General features: G+C 40.6%; 1 protein-coding gene across 4 annotated transcripts in view; it reads right to left on the bottom strand.

Moving 5' to 3' along the window:
* NOX4 (NADPH oxidase 4) overlaps positions 1 to 14,977 on the bottom strand; it is a 119,798-nt gene that overhangs the window by 80,501 nt on the left and 24,320 nt on the right. For 3 of the 4 annotated variants that reach the window (XM_064441391.1, XM_064441393.1, XM_064441394.1), the window contains exons 8-11: positions 14,538 to 14,618; positions 10,203 to 10,431; positions 8,020 to 8,184; positions 7,808 to 7,870 (exon numbers count right to left, since the gene is read on the bottom strand). In XM_064441391.1, coding sequence (XP_064297461.1) covers positions 7,808 to 7,870; positions 8,020 to 8,184; positions 10,203 to 10,431; positions 14,538 to 14,618 — 538 coding nt within the window. The remainder of the gene's footprint in view (positions 1 to 7,807; positions 7,871 to 8,019; positions 8,185 to 10,202; positions 10,432 to 14,537; positions 14,619 to 14,977) is intronic. The other variant, XM_064441392.1, reaches the window with a different exon arrangement.

Genomic DNA, 14,977 nt, shown 5'->3' with positions numbered 1-14,977 from the left:
ATCAAATTTGTTATGCAGCACCAAAGTAGGGGAGGTCAGAGCATATTATACCACAGGAGAAAATTTCTAATTTCAAAGGAAGTTTCGAACTGCCTGTTGCAGGTAGTTGATCTCTACTTACCTGCTACCAGAACTAGGATCTAGACATTGAATGAAGAGCCAAAACTCTTTGGAGGAGCTGAAGAAGCAGCCACTCATGCTAGTATAAAGCAGATATTTCATAAAGTCCCGGAGTCTGAAGACTGGGGTGTTTGCTTTCAGCTCCTTGTTTTGGTGTTATTCTTCACTTTATGTGTGCCACTTCCGTGCCCTCTGCCTCTATTAACTCCATCCTGTGAAGCTACTAATCAGCACACAAGCACGGTACAGCTTAAGCAGAGAGGCAGAGAAAGCTCAACAGGAGATTATGTAAGTTACCTGTGTGTGAGTAACAAAGAGAGTATCTTGGAATACATGTATGTGTCAGTTAAAAAAAATTACTGAAGGACAACTTCAATGCTAAAACAGTATTAATCTGAAAAGACAACAAACATCAAGCTCAAGATATATGTCTGTTGGAATAACAAATGAGGTCCTGGACAGCTTTATAGATATGAGTAAAGTACTAGGACATTTATCCAAAATATTTAACGTTGTGCTGTTCACAGGAGCAGAAGAGGTGGTACTTTCTACATGGACAGTCAACTTCTTACAATGTAGAATAACATCTTCATATTAAGCCTTTTACCTTAATAACAGATGGCTTTTTCCACTGTTTCCAAAAGGGACGCTGGATGCTTAAAGGGGAACTGTAGGATGGGACGGGGCATCCTACCAATGGTGCTGGGTCAGGAGGAATGATGGAGAGAGGAATGAAAACTCTGTGTCAAGTTAGTCAGTGAAGGTTGACCTACACAGACCAGGAAATGCTTTTTCTCTGCCTGAAAAGCCTGAGCTTAGTGGGCTAAGAACTACTGTTTCATAACTTCCAACAAAATGATGTCCCAAATCACAGAGAAATCCAATATGGATTATTTGCATGAGTGACTTCAGTGAATAGAAGAATTGAGGTTGGGTCACTGAAATCACCAGATAAGAACTACAGAGTGCAGAACTCAGTTCAAGCCTCCCACCTCTTCAGCACCCGCAGCATCTGAGCAGGGATTCCCAGGGACTAACTCTAGCACTTCTCTAGTCGGTGCAGTAATGTGATTCAGAGGATTTAAGGTTTGGCTCCTGTCCTGAATGTCTCTGAGAAGAGTCTCCTGCCCTCGTACTCCAGAAGTATGGATTAGCCAAAATCACTCCCCTTTGTCTGTTTTGCATGATGAGAGTGCCAGTCTAGAGGAGGTGCTGTCTCAGTGTCTACAGAGAATGCATAAAACCCTGATGACTCATGTCCTGGGTGATAAAGTGGTACTTCAGATATTTTGTTATGGTGAAGTGTCAAAGTACCTGAAAAGGCAGTTTATTATAAACACACAATTGACAGAAATGAAAGAGAACAATCCCTTGAGAACCAAAATTTTAGATAAAAAATATGTCTATATATAGATAGATAGATAGATATAAAAATCACTATTCCAAACAGCAAATCTATGTTGCTGCCATAAAACAAAACTTAATGAAGCCTTTCCATCAGCAGTTCAACTTCAGGAAAGAGGATACTGCAAACTGACTCATTCAATCACCACACCATCTGCTACGCTCTCCTCCATAGCCACCACTGTAAAAGGGGCAGTAAAGAAGCTTTGATGAAAGTCAGTTCTCTACTGAGTTCTCTACTGAGAACTGACTGATTTTCTTTTCTCCTCAGAGGTGGTACATCTACTTTAGAGATGGTACCTATTGAAAGAACAGTTTTGAACAGTTTGCATTGTTCCTTGCATGCACCAGAAGGAAAGATTTTAAACTTTAAACTATTCAGCCAGCAGTTTAAGCGTGCTCTGAATTCACACCACAACAGCCGAACAGCATCTCCTATCTTTGTGCAATGTAGAGTCCAGTTCCAAGGGGAAACAGGGGCATAACATCAGCTAGTGACAACCAAAACTGTCACAAATTTGAGATAACAGATTATTTGATCCTGCATTTGTGGATGTTTGTTGCAAGGCAGAAGTTTTCACCTAACTTCAGATCTGAGCCATCTCCAGATTTAAAAGAATTCATCTCTTGGTCTTGTTATTATTTCAAGGTCTGTCACAATCTAAGTTCCATATAAAGTGATGTAATTGTTTCCTACATTCTTTTGCCACAAGCAAATCAACACTACTAAAACAACAAGGTTACCAAGCTTTACGAGGTGCTGGGAGTAGACACCAGTCTTTTTGTAGCCAAGCTGTCTGAACTGCAGCTTGTGAGAGTTTGTGGCTTGCATTGACTCGGTAGTACACTCTGCAGAGACCACATGAAAGGACCCAGCACATCTTCTGAAGCGCTTAACATCTGCAAAACACAAGGCTAGTTCCACGAGGCTTACTGCCAAGCACTTCATGCCACGCAAGAAATGCCAAAAACATAGCAGAAAAGGTGACTTCTCTTGTAAGACACTAATGTATTTTGTAAACAGGAACCTACAACTGAAGTCACTCATTAGCAAAAAAGGAAGTGCACAGCCATAAATGGTCAGTACTATGGTTTCTTGCTGCTGCAAATAATCAGTAGTGTGGTTAAGTGTCTGGAAAGAGAGGGAACTCAATCCTAAGTGGAAAATGTAAGATGGAGATGGAAAGAAAGCCAATGCTACTATAGACTGCAAGCCTGAGACTCTTCTTGTTCATACAAGTTAAAATGAAGAGCAACCATAATGAAGTCAGAGGAAACAAACACTTTCCAAAATGTAAAAACAAAAAGATGGAAGAATCTCCAGAAACGGATTCTTTTTCTTAGTTTTGGTAAGAGGTGAGGCTTTGTGTACTAAAGAAAGTGGAAGAAATGTTTTGAATACATAAACTGTAATGCAGGACCATCCTCACGACTAGAAATCTGTACAATGCTGATGCTTGTTTTCTTTTCCAAGGCTTTTAAAGATTGCTATAGGCAATGACATTTAAACCGCATTCCACACCAGATGAGTTCCACACTTTCTTCCTCAGAAGTGCAAAGAAATGTCAGTCTTGGGAAGTACAACACTAAAGAGATAATTTCTGATGTTTCTTTGGATGGTCGCATCTACAGACCATATTGTGCACTTGGTCTGAAAGACAAATCTCCTTAAAAGAGCTAATCAAGTGGAAACACAAAAATCATTTGTCCCTTTACAAACCCTCGACTAAGAGATTTATGTACAGAAAATATTTCTCCCCCCTACAGATCAAAGTATCTTGGAACTGACTGTATTCTGCTCAGATTCAATTTTAAGGTGCAATAATGTCCTACCTAAAATAAGTAAATCGGACTACAGGGAATACAGGTCTAAAAGCGTTACTCACACTGTTTTACATAGCATAGCAACAGTTGTGTACAGTTGTGTATAGAAACCAGTGAAAGAAGCACTGTAAAACGTGTTAAAAAGAAAACATTTTGACAAATTGAAATCAAAGACAATGGAGCAATGACAAAAATATGAAGCTAGGAGCCCAGTATGAACTACCTAGAACTGGCTGGCAGGTCACCTGCAGGAATCCCAGACATCGGGTTATCCCTTCATTACCACTCCCAGCCTTTCCAATGGGTAACAAAGTCAAGGAGTCACACTAGTGAATACAAAGTCACACAAGTGAATTAAAAAAAAATAAAAAATCAGTGGAAGCATGCTTCAAAAATTGAGTTAAAAAATGCCAGCTTCCACACAATCCTGAGAGAAAACTGGGATCTCTGAGTGCCTGAACTTTAGAGCGTACAAGTGACATTGCCAGGAGGCCGGGGGAGGTGATGCCTCCCCTTTATTCAGCACTGGTGAGGCCACACCTGGAGCACTGTGTCCAATTCTGGGCTCCTCGCTGCAAGAGGGGCATGGACTTACTGGAGAGAGTCCAACCAAGGGCGATGAAGATGATTAAGGGACTGAAGCATGTCTCCTATGAGGAAAGGCTGGGAGAGTTGGGTCTGTTCAGCCTGGAGAAGAGAAGGCTTAAGGGGACCTTATCAAAGTATATAAATCCCTGAAGGGAGGGTGCAAAGAGGGTGGAGCCAGGCTCTTTTCAGTGGTGCTCAGTGCCAGGACCAGAGGCAGTGGGCACAAACTGAAACACAGGAGGTTCCCTCTGAACACCAGGAAACACTTTTACTGTGAGGGTGACAGAGCACTGGCACAGGTTGCCCAGGGAGGCTGTGGAGTCTCCATCCTTGGAGATGTTCAAAAGCTGTCTGGAAATGGCCCTGGACAACTGGGTCTAGGTCGCCCTGCTCAAGGAGGGCCGGGGACAGGATGATCTCCAGAGGTCCCTTTCAGTCTTAACAATTCGGTGACTCTGTGACATGAAGCCTTTGACAGCCGAGCCAGGGCACCAGGTAGCAAAGAAGCCAGACTGGCAGCTCTGAGTTCAGAGCAACAAGGATTTTGTATCTCCAAATTCTCGTGTGCATTTTGCACCAATGACTTCTGCTCATTCCTTCCATCAGCAGGGGGAAGAACGCTTTCAACTGACAAAAAGGAAAAGAAAATAAACACCACTGCACACGTTCCTGAACAATGCTTACCTCTTTATGCTCACTCGGTTACGATTCAGAGCTCCCTCTGGCTCCGAGTGAAACACATGGGAGCTTTGCCAGAGTGCAGTGGGAGTGGGTTCAGGCCTCCCAGTGTTTTCCTGCACCCCAGTGTTATGTAAGAAACGGAGCTAAACTGTAAATATTACACAACCTTGAAAAGGGAAGGGACTAGTAAAATATCTGCATGACTCCTTCACGCTGACTCAACCCTTCCTTTCCGCTTTTGCTTACAGTCCTGCTTAGAGTATAAAGATATGCCTCAACTGGTCACTGCTTGTCTTTTAGGCATACTCCAGGCACAGTGAGATGTTTCATCAGCTTAGACAGAACATCACATAGAGACTAAGCAAGACAACAGTGCCAGGAAGGAGGCTGCAGCCTTCCCCCTAGCTCTGCTGCAGTCATCGCTGCGCTGCACTTCCAGCATCGGAAGCCCCGCAGACCCCTCATACCCCTCACGCTGTGGCTCTGAGCCCCACGCTCCTACACCAGCCTCGAAAAATAACACAGGGATTATCATCACCCAACAAAAGCAGCAGCAGTAGTATTCTAGCTTGCCTGGTAACTACAGGTAGATCAGACGGGAGCAGGAAAAAAATACTGAGTTAAGCTATTCCCTACACACTCTACAAGCACAGTCCCAAGTCTGGCATCATATTAAACAACAACAACAAAAAAAGCTCTCTAAGCAGGAGAGCAGCCCAAGGCATATTCTATGACCTAGAAAGACATGTGGAAACGACTGTCCCCTGCTTAGGCTGGGCAAAAAGGTTGTCATAAACCTAGACATTTCAGATCCTCATTATGCTGTAAAACAGCCATTTACTCAATAACAGCATTTCTCCAGCACGGTTGGCATTCTACCGAAATATGTTTGTGGCAATAAAAATGAAGCTCAGTAACTCAGTGGTAACTTCATATCTTGTAATAGTTAAAACATGTATGCAATCTTGAAGTTATGCTGAAGGATATCACTGTACTTTAAAGTGTAAAAGCACTAAGCATGAACAGAAAATGCCCAGTATAGTATTACATACTTAAAATATAATGCATTGTGTCTAAGTGGAAATTGCTAGTTCTAATGTTACATATTTTATACATGACTGTAAAAATTACACAAACTGTAATTTATCAACCAGACATATATCTGAAATATACTTCACATATCTGAATATAACTGAGTTATTTATATTCACTAAGGAAACTCAGACTTACAACAACAGATCTATTTTCCATAACTCCTAGATCCAGAAGTTTTTGTGCAAAAACCATTTTTCATAACATGCGTTATTGTTGTATGCCATTTTAAGTACTGCATGAAACCCTCAACTCATGCAAAGAACCTGACTTCAATAAAACATCATATTCAACTTCATTTTATGATCTAACCCAGTAGGTCCATGTCAGCACTCTCTTTTCTGATAAAAACTCTCATCATAACAAATAAGAAGTATTGCCAGAGACAAGACTACTGAATCAGGCCTAACATCCTTTGATTACATTATTTCTGGGAATCAGAATCACACAATCCATTGTTTTTGCAGTGTCCTAATATAAGAACAGTAAATCTTTTTAACAGCCTCATAGTTTCCAAACTGTGCAATTACTACTTGTGATCAAATTATTACCATTATTTCAACTTCCACTGAGATGGACAGTCAGCAATCAACAACATGGTGTTTTGAGATTAATGTTTAAATAAGATAAGTCCACTGGTATAGAACAGGTGTAACTTTATTAAATATAGCTACGCTAGGGCCAAACAAGCGTAAAGAGCAATCTGACTTATGCTAAGTTATTTAAATTTATTTTCTGATCACTAAACTAATAAAAAATATAAATACTCATTGAACCATTCTGCACAAAAAACCAGCTACCATTCCATTTTGCAGTATTGGATATCTAGTTATCTTTACACCCTATACAGAGGAAAGCCTTAAAAACTGTCTACTGGAGTTAACAACAGATAAACAACATACGCCTCTGCTTTCTACCAGTTAAGTGAATAGCCAGGAAAACCTTGCAAAAATCAGGCTATGCAAGTGCCCATATTGCTTCATCAAGCTATACAGAGGCAGCTTCCTTTAAGTGAGATTCACTCCAAGATTGACAGCACAAAATTTGTTTTGGATGGAATTTAGTGTGGGTTCCCTTGTGACAGTAGCTGCCTGCCAGCTCAGCATATAGACAAATAAATTAAAACAAAACACCCCACAAAACCAAAGAGCTGGGAGTGGATAGGAGCTGGCTGTGCCCTCTGACTTTCAAGTAACATTAAAACATCTCAGCTGTTCCGTAGCACAGGGTACAATTCAGTGGGGATAAAGTATCAGTTATCAGTCCAAAGAAAAGAAACATGAATATTTGTCTCCATGGTCTTCCTGAAGAAGAACAGCAGTTTCAAGTGATCCTAAATTACTCCCTTTGGAAGGAAAAGGCTGGCACTAATATCCAACCTTAGACTCTGCTTTTCATAACAAGATAGCCAGTGCAGTACAGTGATTTTCTGGTAGCGTTTCCTGTGCCTCTGCACTGCTCACTCCTGGAGAACTTCAGATATGTTTACAAACAATTTTGCTTTATTCCAGCCTGTCTCCTGGGGTCCAGTTCCCACTCTAGATCAACTGAGCTGAGTAAGTAAAATCCCAATGTTGTATGACTTCACTGGTATGTCACTTTAAGTCATCGATACATCTCTTAATGTGAAAATAAATCAGAAGACTATTTTAGAAACTCCTTTTTTAAACTTGATGCTTTTCTAAGTTTGGAAAAAGGCAGTTGCAAGGATGTTTTTTCATTGAATAGGAAAGATGACAGAAAATCTGTTACAATTTGTGCTCATTCTGTGTTAAGGTCTACAAAAACGGCTGAAGCCTCTTTTATGAAACAATGATCAAAATCACATGGATTTTATTTATTTATTTATAATTGTTTTCCTCTTATGGAAGACTTTGAAAAAAGTTCCCATTATTATTTTCTCAACAGTGGAGAAAATTAAATATGTATTGAGCACTGGCATACATAATAATAATCTGATTTCGTATTCATTGGTACCCTCATAAATGAAACATAAGCTCTTCTGGAAGGAGTTTTCACCTTGAAGGCAATAAAGAGCATTTGCTTACCAAATATATATAAAAGGGGAAGTACAGAAAAAAAAAAAAGTATTTCTTACCATTGTAAGGGTGAATGGATGGCTTTCCAGTGCGGACACTCTTGGACAATGTAGAATAACATACTGAAACAAAATCAGCCAGAGAAAATAAAATGATAGAAAATATATGTTAAAAACGTTCAGTGATGGGTTAGTACGTACAAAGTGAAAGTCATCCCTACAGACAATGCTACGTGAACAGCAGTGATTTTTTCAGGGGCACATTAGCTCACCTGACCAGGCCTTGCTTTAAAGTCGCCTTTCACCATCCTTACTTCAAGGACATTGGAGGGATGGCTTATCACTGAAGTTATTGTGACCGGTTTATTGCTGCGGATGTAGCGGTACAGCCTTTCCACACAGTACAAGCACAGAGGACCAGAAATCCAAAACCAGGTCTATGGGAGAACAAAAATATGTTACCTCAAGGACTTTTCATTTTATGCTTTCTAATTTCAAAACTACACGAATGCTTTTAGGCCCTTATTTCACATCTGTTGTGGAACAGTGGGTTGGTCACAAGTAACCTCCACATCTCTCTACGTGCGGGAATCAGAGTGCATTATGGAGGCTTAATCAGTCTAACTGGCAGCATCACCCACAAGCACAAACAATTTCAATCAGGAACAAAATGCTAATGACCTCATTTGCAACCATGTTACTCTGGTTTTATGTAGTTAGACTGCAACTGGTTTCAGCAGTGAATGACACAGTACATACACTGTTTCAAAATCTGACAGACCAGAGCACTAAAAAACTGGTTAACCTTTATAGAAAAACACTTTCTGGCTTGCAATATTATTTCACTATTACCTTCTTTTGATCATCTCATGTACAAGCAAAACCTAAGAAAGAGGCAATTCTTGTGCTATAGAATTTATGCTTATATTAAGCTAGTGTAAAATCATAGACAAGGGAAAGAAATGGGCACTTCTGAATCACGATTCATTTCCCCTGTGGAAGATGTGTATGCTAGACCAAAAATGCTCTGGAAATGCCCATTTCTTTGCACTGATTATACGGGGAGCCCTGAGTGACTGCCTCAGGTGGAGACCTTTGCAGCTGCTCAGCTAAATCCTATCCTAAGAGTCAATTACTAACCGCCATTCAAGCCATGGGACTGAAGTGCCCTCAACCCTCATCTATCTTCCCAATTTTTGAAGTTACACATCAGCATCTCTTGCAAGTAGCAGAGTATTTAATTTCCTCAAGCACCTCTGGCCTTAAAAACTTCAGTAGTTCACAAGACGTAAGGCTTTTTTTTTTTTTTTTTTACACTTGGTATCACCAAGTGCATAAAATGCTTCCAAACCCAAAAAAGGCCTAAAATAATGTTACGAGCTGCCAGAACACTGAGTGGCCGTTTCTTTCCATGGCTCTTCTTTTCATATAAATGGCTCCAAAGCTGACATCTTAAGCCCCAAATAAGACTGTTTTGGTGTCCTGTGGGTCATATGGAGCCAGATATACACCAATGCTTGCAATTCAGGAGTATTGCCAGAACAAAATACAAATCCAAAGAACTTTGTTGGTGGACTTCAACGTAGAATTGACTGTTTCTTATTACAATTACATGCTCCATAGAAAAATGGGTTCCCACTGCAGATAGTAAGGGACATAAGTGTCCTACAGAAAACAATTTAAAAAAATAATAATAATAAAATCCTGTGATGTCTGTTATGGGACCACCCTGAATTGTGGGCCTTAGACTTGTGAACTCTGTACTCCCAAACTTCCTCAGGCTACTTGCCAAAACAGTCCAGCCCATCTTCTCTCAAAAGAAAAGAGAAAATTTGGATGAAGAAAAAGCTGCTGCCACAAAACATAAAGAAACAAAAGGAAAACGGAAAACAGAAAAAGAAAGGCTTTTCTATCCCCACTGTCATCGCACTCATTTACCCATGTCACATATAAAACAAGCCTATCTGCAAACAACAGGCTATACAAAGCCAAACCACAACCAACTGCAACCCAGAAATGAGTACTAGGACTTGCATCCGCATGGTAAAAAAGAGAACAAATGGAGTTTGATTATTGCAATTAACTACTGCCGCACAATGCTTACAAAGGGACCTTATGAATATGTTATATAAATGTTTGCTCTCAAGTGCTATGCTGTAATTTAAAGTCACATTTATAGCAAGACCAATACATCTCTTATCGCGTCGTACAAAAAAAGAACATTATAGCCAATCTCTTGACATTTTTCTACCCTATTCTATGCACCACATTGTAACGCAGTTCAAAGTTTAATACAGATTGTTTTTTCCCCACCAAATCTTTGAATGCCTGAAAGGGTTTTAATAATATTTTCCATTATTAAAACATCTGGTCTGGAAAAGAAATAATTAGTGGTTATGGCTGACTGAAAGACTTGGCATGGCTTGTAATACCTGAAACGTCGGATCATACAGACCTCTGGGAAGTGTGACTGGAACTTGGGTTCCTCAGAACAAATTCTCATAAAGTTATTTTGCACAAAGGGTTCTGGTACTGATAAGTCCTCTGGGAAAGGCTCAGTAGTATAGTCAGGAAACGTCTCTTCAAAAGTTTTTGGCACCGTCGTATTCTCTCGGAGTGTTTTGTTAGGATTGAAGCAACCAGGAGGGTGTTCCTCTAAGTTGGTTTGGTACTTGAGCACTCCCCTACAGGAAAATAAAAATGGCAAAGACACTGAATTAACAGTCAAAACCAAGCAACTTATCTTAATTCAGTGAGGGTTCTAGAAAGCAGTCACAAGGCTCATCTTCTGCAAGATTTTTTTTTCCGTTTGCTTTCAGGACTTTCAATGAGATTGAAGCTTTGCAAGAACAGAGCCTTCTGTCACTAGAGGCAAGGTTTAACTTTTCCAGCTCACTTGGCATTCCCCCACTGAACAGCCTCAAGCTTAATACGGCTTGAAAGGCAGAGATATTGTGGGAGCCTTGAAAAAAATTAAATAATCACATTTCCAGTTCAGTCACACCCAGGCTGTTTTCACTCATCCTCCCTACAGTCAGCAAACCCCGTTCTTTAAGGCAATCTGTAGCAGAAGCGGCCTAAGTTGCCAAATCATAAACTGCAGGAATGTTCCCAATACTCAGTGTTTATAAGTTTTGCACACAACGGTATAATTTGTTCCTTTGAATATCATCTTGTCCAATAGATAGAAGGAAAAAAGAAAGTCCTGCATGATAGCCAAGGAACCTTGCGAATTATTTTGTGGGGTCCATGCTTGTTTTCTAAGCTGAAGTTAAATTTCTAGTAAAATGAAGTGAGAACTTTGCAACTGTAGGTAGAAACTATGAAGGAAGAAGTGGAAACCTGAGACACTCTGGGATATCTCAACACATGAATGAATCACTGAAAACAGAGAAGAACCAATAACACTAGTAATAAAATTCCATGCAAGTACTACTTGTCTCCAAATCTGGATTTGATGACAGTAAAACAACAAGAAGAAATATTTAAAAAACCAAAGGGCTAAATGACAGCTGTACAGGATGGTGCTGGGTGGGAAAAAAGGCAAACTGACACAATGTCTGGTGAGATGTGCCCTCTGAGCACTAGGCCATGTGGTAAAGGCTCATCTCAAGTACAGGACCAAATATAAGGACATATGGTCCCCCCTCCTCTCCCCAATGTATACATACAGCAGCAGCAGTGACAGAGTTTAATTCACAAGACGAATTCACAAGGGTATCTGCAATATTACCAACTTAAATGGGTTGCAACAGGCTACTGGCACTCTTCCGTACCGAAATGCAGTCCTGACAGCTAGTAACAAGCTTTCTGCATGGTCCAGTGAATAATGTACAGCTTGGAGGTTCAACCTGCTCACTCTGAACTCCACATCTGACCCAGGTAGGATCACTTGGGAAGCGTCCATGTGCCTACATCCATGCTTCTGTCTGTATTTACTGCCTGATCATGCCTACTGCTTGCATCTGGCATCACTGTTGGTCATCGCATCTTTGCAAAGTGACAGATACGCCTAGCATTATGCTAGTTTCCTGCTCCATAAATATTATGGTGCCTTGTGGATTTAGCTGGAAGTCACAGCACATGTGATATTTTTTCAGTCAACCTTGTGTCCATGCCTGCCAGCTGTTCTTATGGCTTCTCTCTTCTCAGAACATCCCAAAAGAGGATTCAAAGTTTTCCTTGAGACATGAATAGCTGAATCGCAAACATGAGCATCCCCTCCAGTGATCTCTAGTTTGTTGAAACTATTACAAACATGCTAACTGAGTGGCAAACTGGGATGACAAAGCTGCCTGCTAACAGCTGCTGCAGTGACTCCCATTTCTGAAGCTGTCAAGGAAAGTCAAGTTGTCTTACACACCCAAGATCTGTTCCCAGAAAGGTTGAGTTCTGCCCAACTCTTAAGGAGCCTGAGATATATCCCTACATATTTATTCAGTGTATTGCTTGAAGACATAAAAATTGATATTGTGGATGTCAGCAAGCAGGAGACAGACATCCTTAGCAAACAAAAATGGGAGAGACAAAAATGGCAAGGAATATGAAAGTGTCCTACCAGCTGAGGAACACAGCATGTAGTCTATTTGCATGGGCATACATTAAATTCTGCCCCAATTTTCCACCCCCAAAATAGAGACAACATTCACTTCTGGCTAGAGCTGGAAAATATATATCACTATTTCTTGTAATTTTAATGATGATAAGCTAAAGGGTCAATAGTTCTCAATGTTTTTGTAGGGAACTACACTGCTTTTATCTTCTCATCCATCTGCTGCTCAACTCAAGGTGAGTTGCTTGAGGGGTCTCCTAAAGGTCAGTATGTGGGTGGAATCTTAAGAATTTTCAGCCTCCAGAAGATAAGTCCTTGGATAACTCTAGTGACTGTTATTCTCAGCTCCTATGAACCAGCATAACCCACTTAACTCCACAGTAATACCAAATTTGGATCAGCTGAGGATCGGACTCCAAACATTTTGTATGTTTTATAGCTACTTATATTGACTAGAAATATCAAGCTTCTGTATTCCAGGAGTACTGTGGAAACACTCAGAAGGAGAGATTCCCAAGACAGGTAAATCCTCACCCCATCTGCCTGCGCAGTCCAGCCACAGGAAACGCCTTACTCTGTAGAGTAACTGGCCATGTGTCTGCAAACCTCTAAGACGTGCCATTTAGGAGTCACTTGGGCACTTAAGAGCGGGTGTCTAAACTTCCTTTTTTCTCAAGCAATCTTCTATTCGATAGCACAACGGAGCCCAGAAATCAATCTAGCTCATTTGAATATAGATTTTTGTATCAGCATGTTAGCTGAAGCATTCCCGGGGCTCCATTGACTGTATTTATTAGAACTCATTAGACTATAATGGGAGACAGACACTTAGAAAACACGGAGACACCTACATTTAGGCATCTTAAACTTGAACTGACTCCCACTCTTCATGACTCATTCTTCTCCCACTTTTAATTGACACTCAGTTCTTTCAAATTCGCACTGAAAGGCTTTCCAACTCAGTATTAAGAAGGCTGTGTACAAGAAGATGCCTGTTTAATGCTTTGTGTATTCCTGCAGCCTTGGTTTGTGAACCTCTCCAACTAGACTACTTCTTTCATGAAGTGGCTACATGGTTAGGAAGACAATGGGCAAAGGATAATACACTGAGGAGGTGAATTAAACTGGACATGAAAAATACTGCAAAGTCAAACACTGGAACAGATTGCCTAGGGAGGCTAGAGGATCGTCACCGGATGTTTTCAAGAAGTTAGACGAACACCTGTCAAGAATAATCTAGCAAAAGTTCATCCTGTCCCCAGATGGGGAGAATAGGTTAGATCCATCTTCTCCAGTTATGGTTATGAGCTATGCCACAGGAAAAAAAAAAACAAAAACCACAACCCCAAACAAACCCACAGAGAACTGGAACTGTGTCCAGGAGTTTCAATTGTTTTGAACTTATTATTTCAGTTCACCAGATTTGTTTTGTTCAACAACATATTCCCTACTGTGACCTTGCTAGGCCTAATTACCTTTCACTGTTTACTTTAAGCAGCAGTGCTGATTGTCACACAGACATTCCAGCACCCCATGTTTCAATAGAAGTTTGATGACTTGAAGAAATAAAACTTCTTCAAATACACCTTCCCTTCCCTATACCAATCTCCGCACTTACATCCACAAAGGAAATTTCAGAGACGTTAACAGACCAGATTTTCACACGTCGTAACTTGTGGAAGCTGCTTTACGTCGCAGTAGAGCTGGGCTTGTTTGTGCCAGACACCGACCCGACCACCAGCTTCATGGCACATGAACACTGGTCTGATGTTTGTGAAAACAAGTAGAAAAACTAGTAAATTTTCTATTATTGCAATAAGGAAGCAAAAATTAGGGAGAGACCTTCCCTTCCCTCTCCTTAGGAGTCAAAATGGAATGCACAGAGGAAAGAGAAACGGATAACCAACTTTGCTTCACATTCTCCTCTCAGCAGCCAGGTAAGAGGGGGCAGAAAAGAAACAATAACGTTTTCTTGATTTTCCACTAGAAGCTGGTAACATGAACAAGGAATAAACTTGAAAGTGAAGGATTTTGTGCTAGCTGGCTGTAGTAACACACAGTTCTAGCTCCAGTCTGAACCTTATTTAAACAATAACCTGTTGAAAAACTGAAGACCATAGTGCCTTGTCAAGACGTTGGCCCACTGTGCATATGTGAGCTCAGGAAAGGCAGTAATCAAGGGAACTGCTCTTTCTGGCTGTGCTTCAGGAAAAGGGATGGTGTTTTCCATTTACTTACCCAGAAACATGCAGCATCAGCAGCATATAGAAGACAAAGAAAAGGTTGTGTGTATACCAGAAGATGTCATAGTTTGAAACCCTGAAAAGATAAACCATGGTTCAATGCTGTTTCACTCAGATGAAATCACTGCTAATTAAAAGCAGATCTGGGCAAACTGGACATCATTATACACCACGTAGTCATGTAGAATAGTCAAAGCCCAGTATATATTCCTACAGACACACTGCACTCACAAGCAATTAAGTGTTGGGAAGAACAGATGACTGGCACAGAACTGAAAAGCTGAGAGAGATGAAGGACACAGAAGTACATAGCTAGCTGAAGAACTGTTCCTAAATTAGGAGACTTCACTACTTTCATAGGTCCCACTTAGTCCCTATCAGATCCTTATAGCTAGAATAGTCCTTCAGTCTCCAGGCTCAAAACTCAACCTCTTT

This window comes from Phalacrocorax carbo, chromosome 1 (assembly GCF_963921805.1).
Source record: "Phalacrocorax carbo chromosome 1, bPhaCar2.1, whole genome shotgun sequence".
NCBI lineage: Eukaryota > Metazoa > Chordata > Aves > Suliformes > Phalacrocoracidae > Phalacrocorax > Phalacrocorax carbo.
This window is presented reverse-complemented; position numbering and strand designations above follow the sequence as displayed.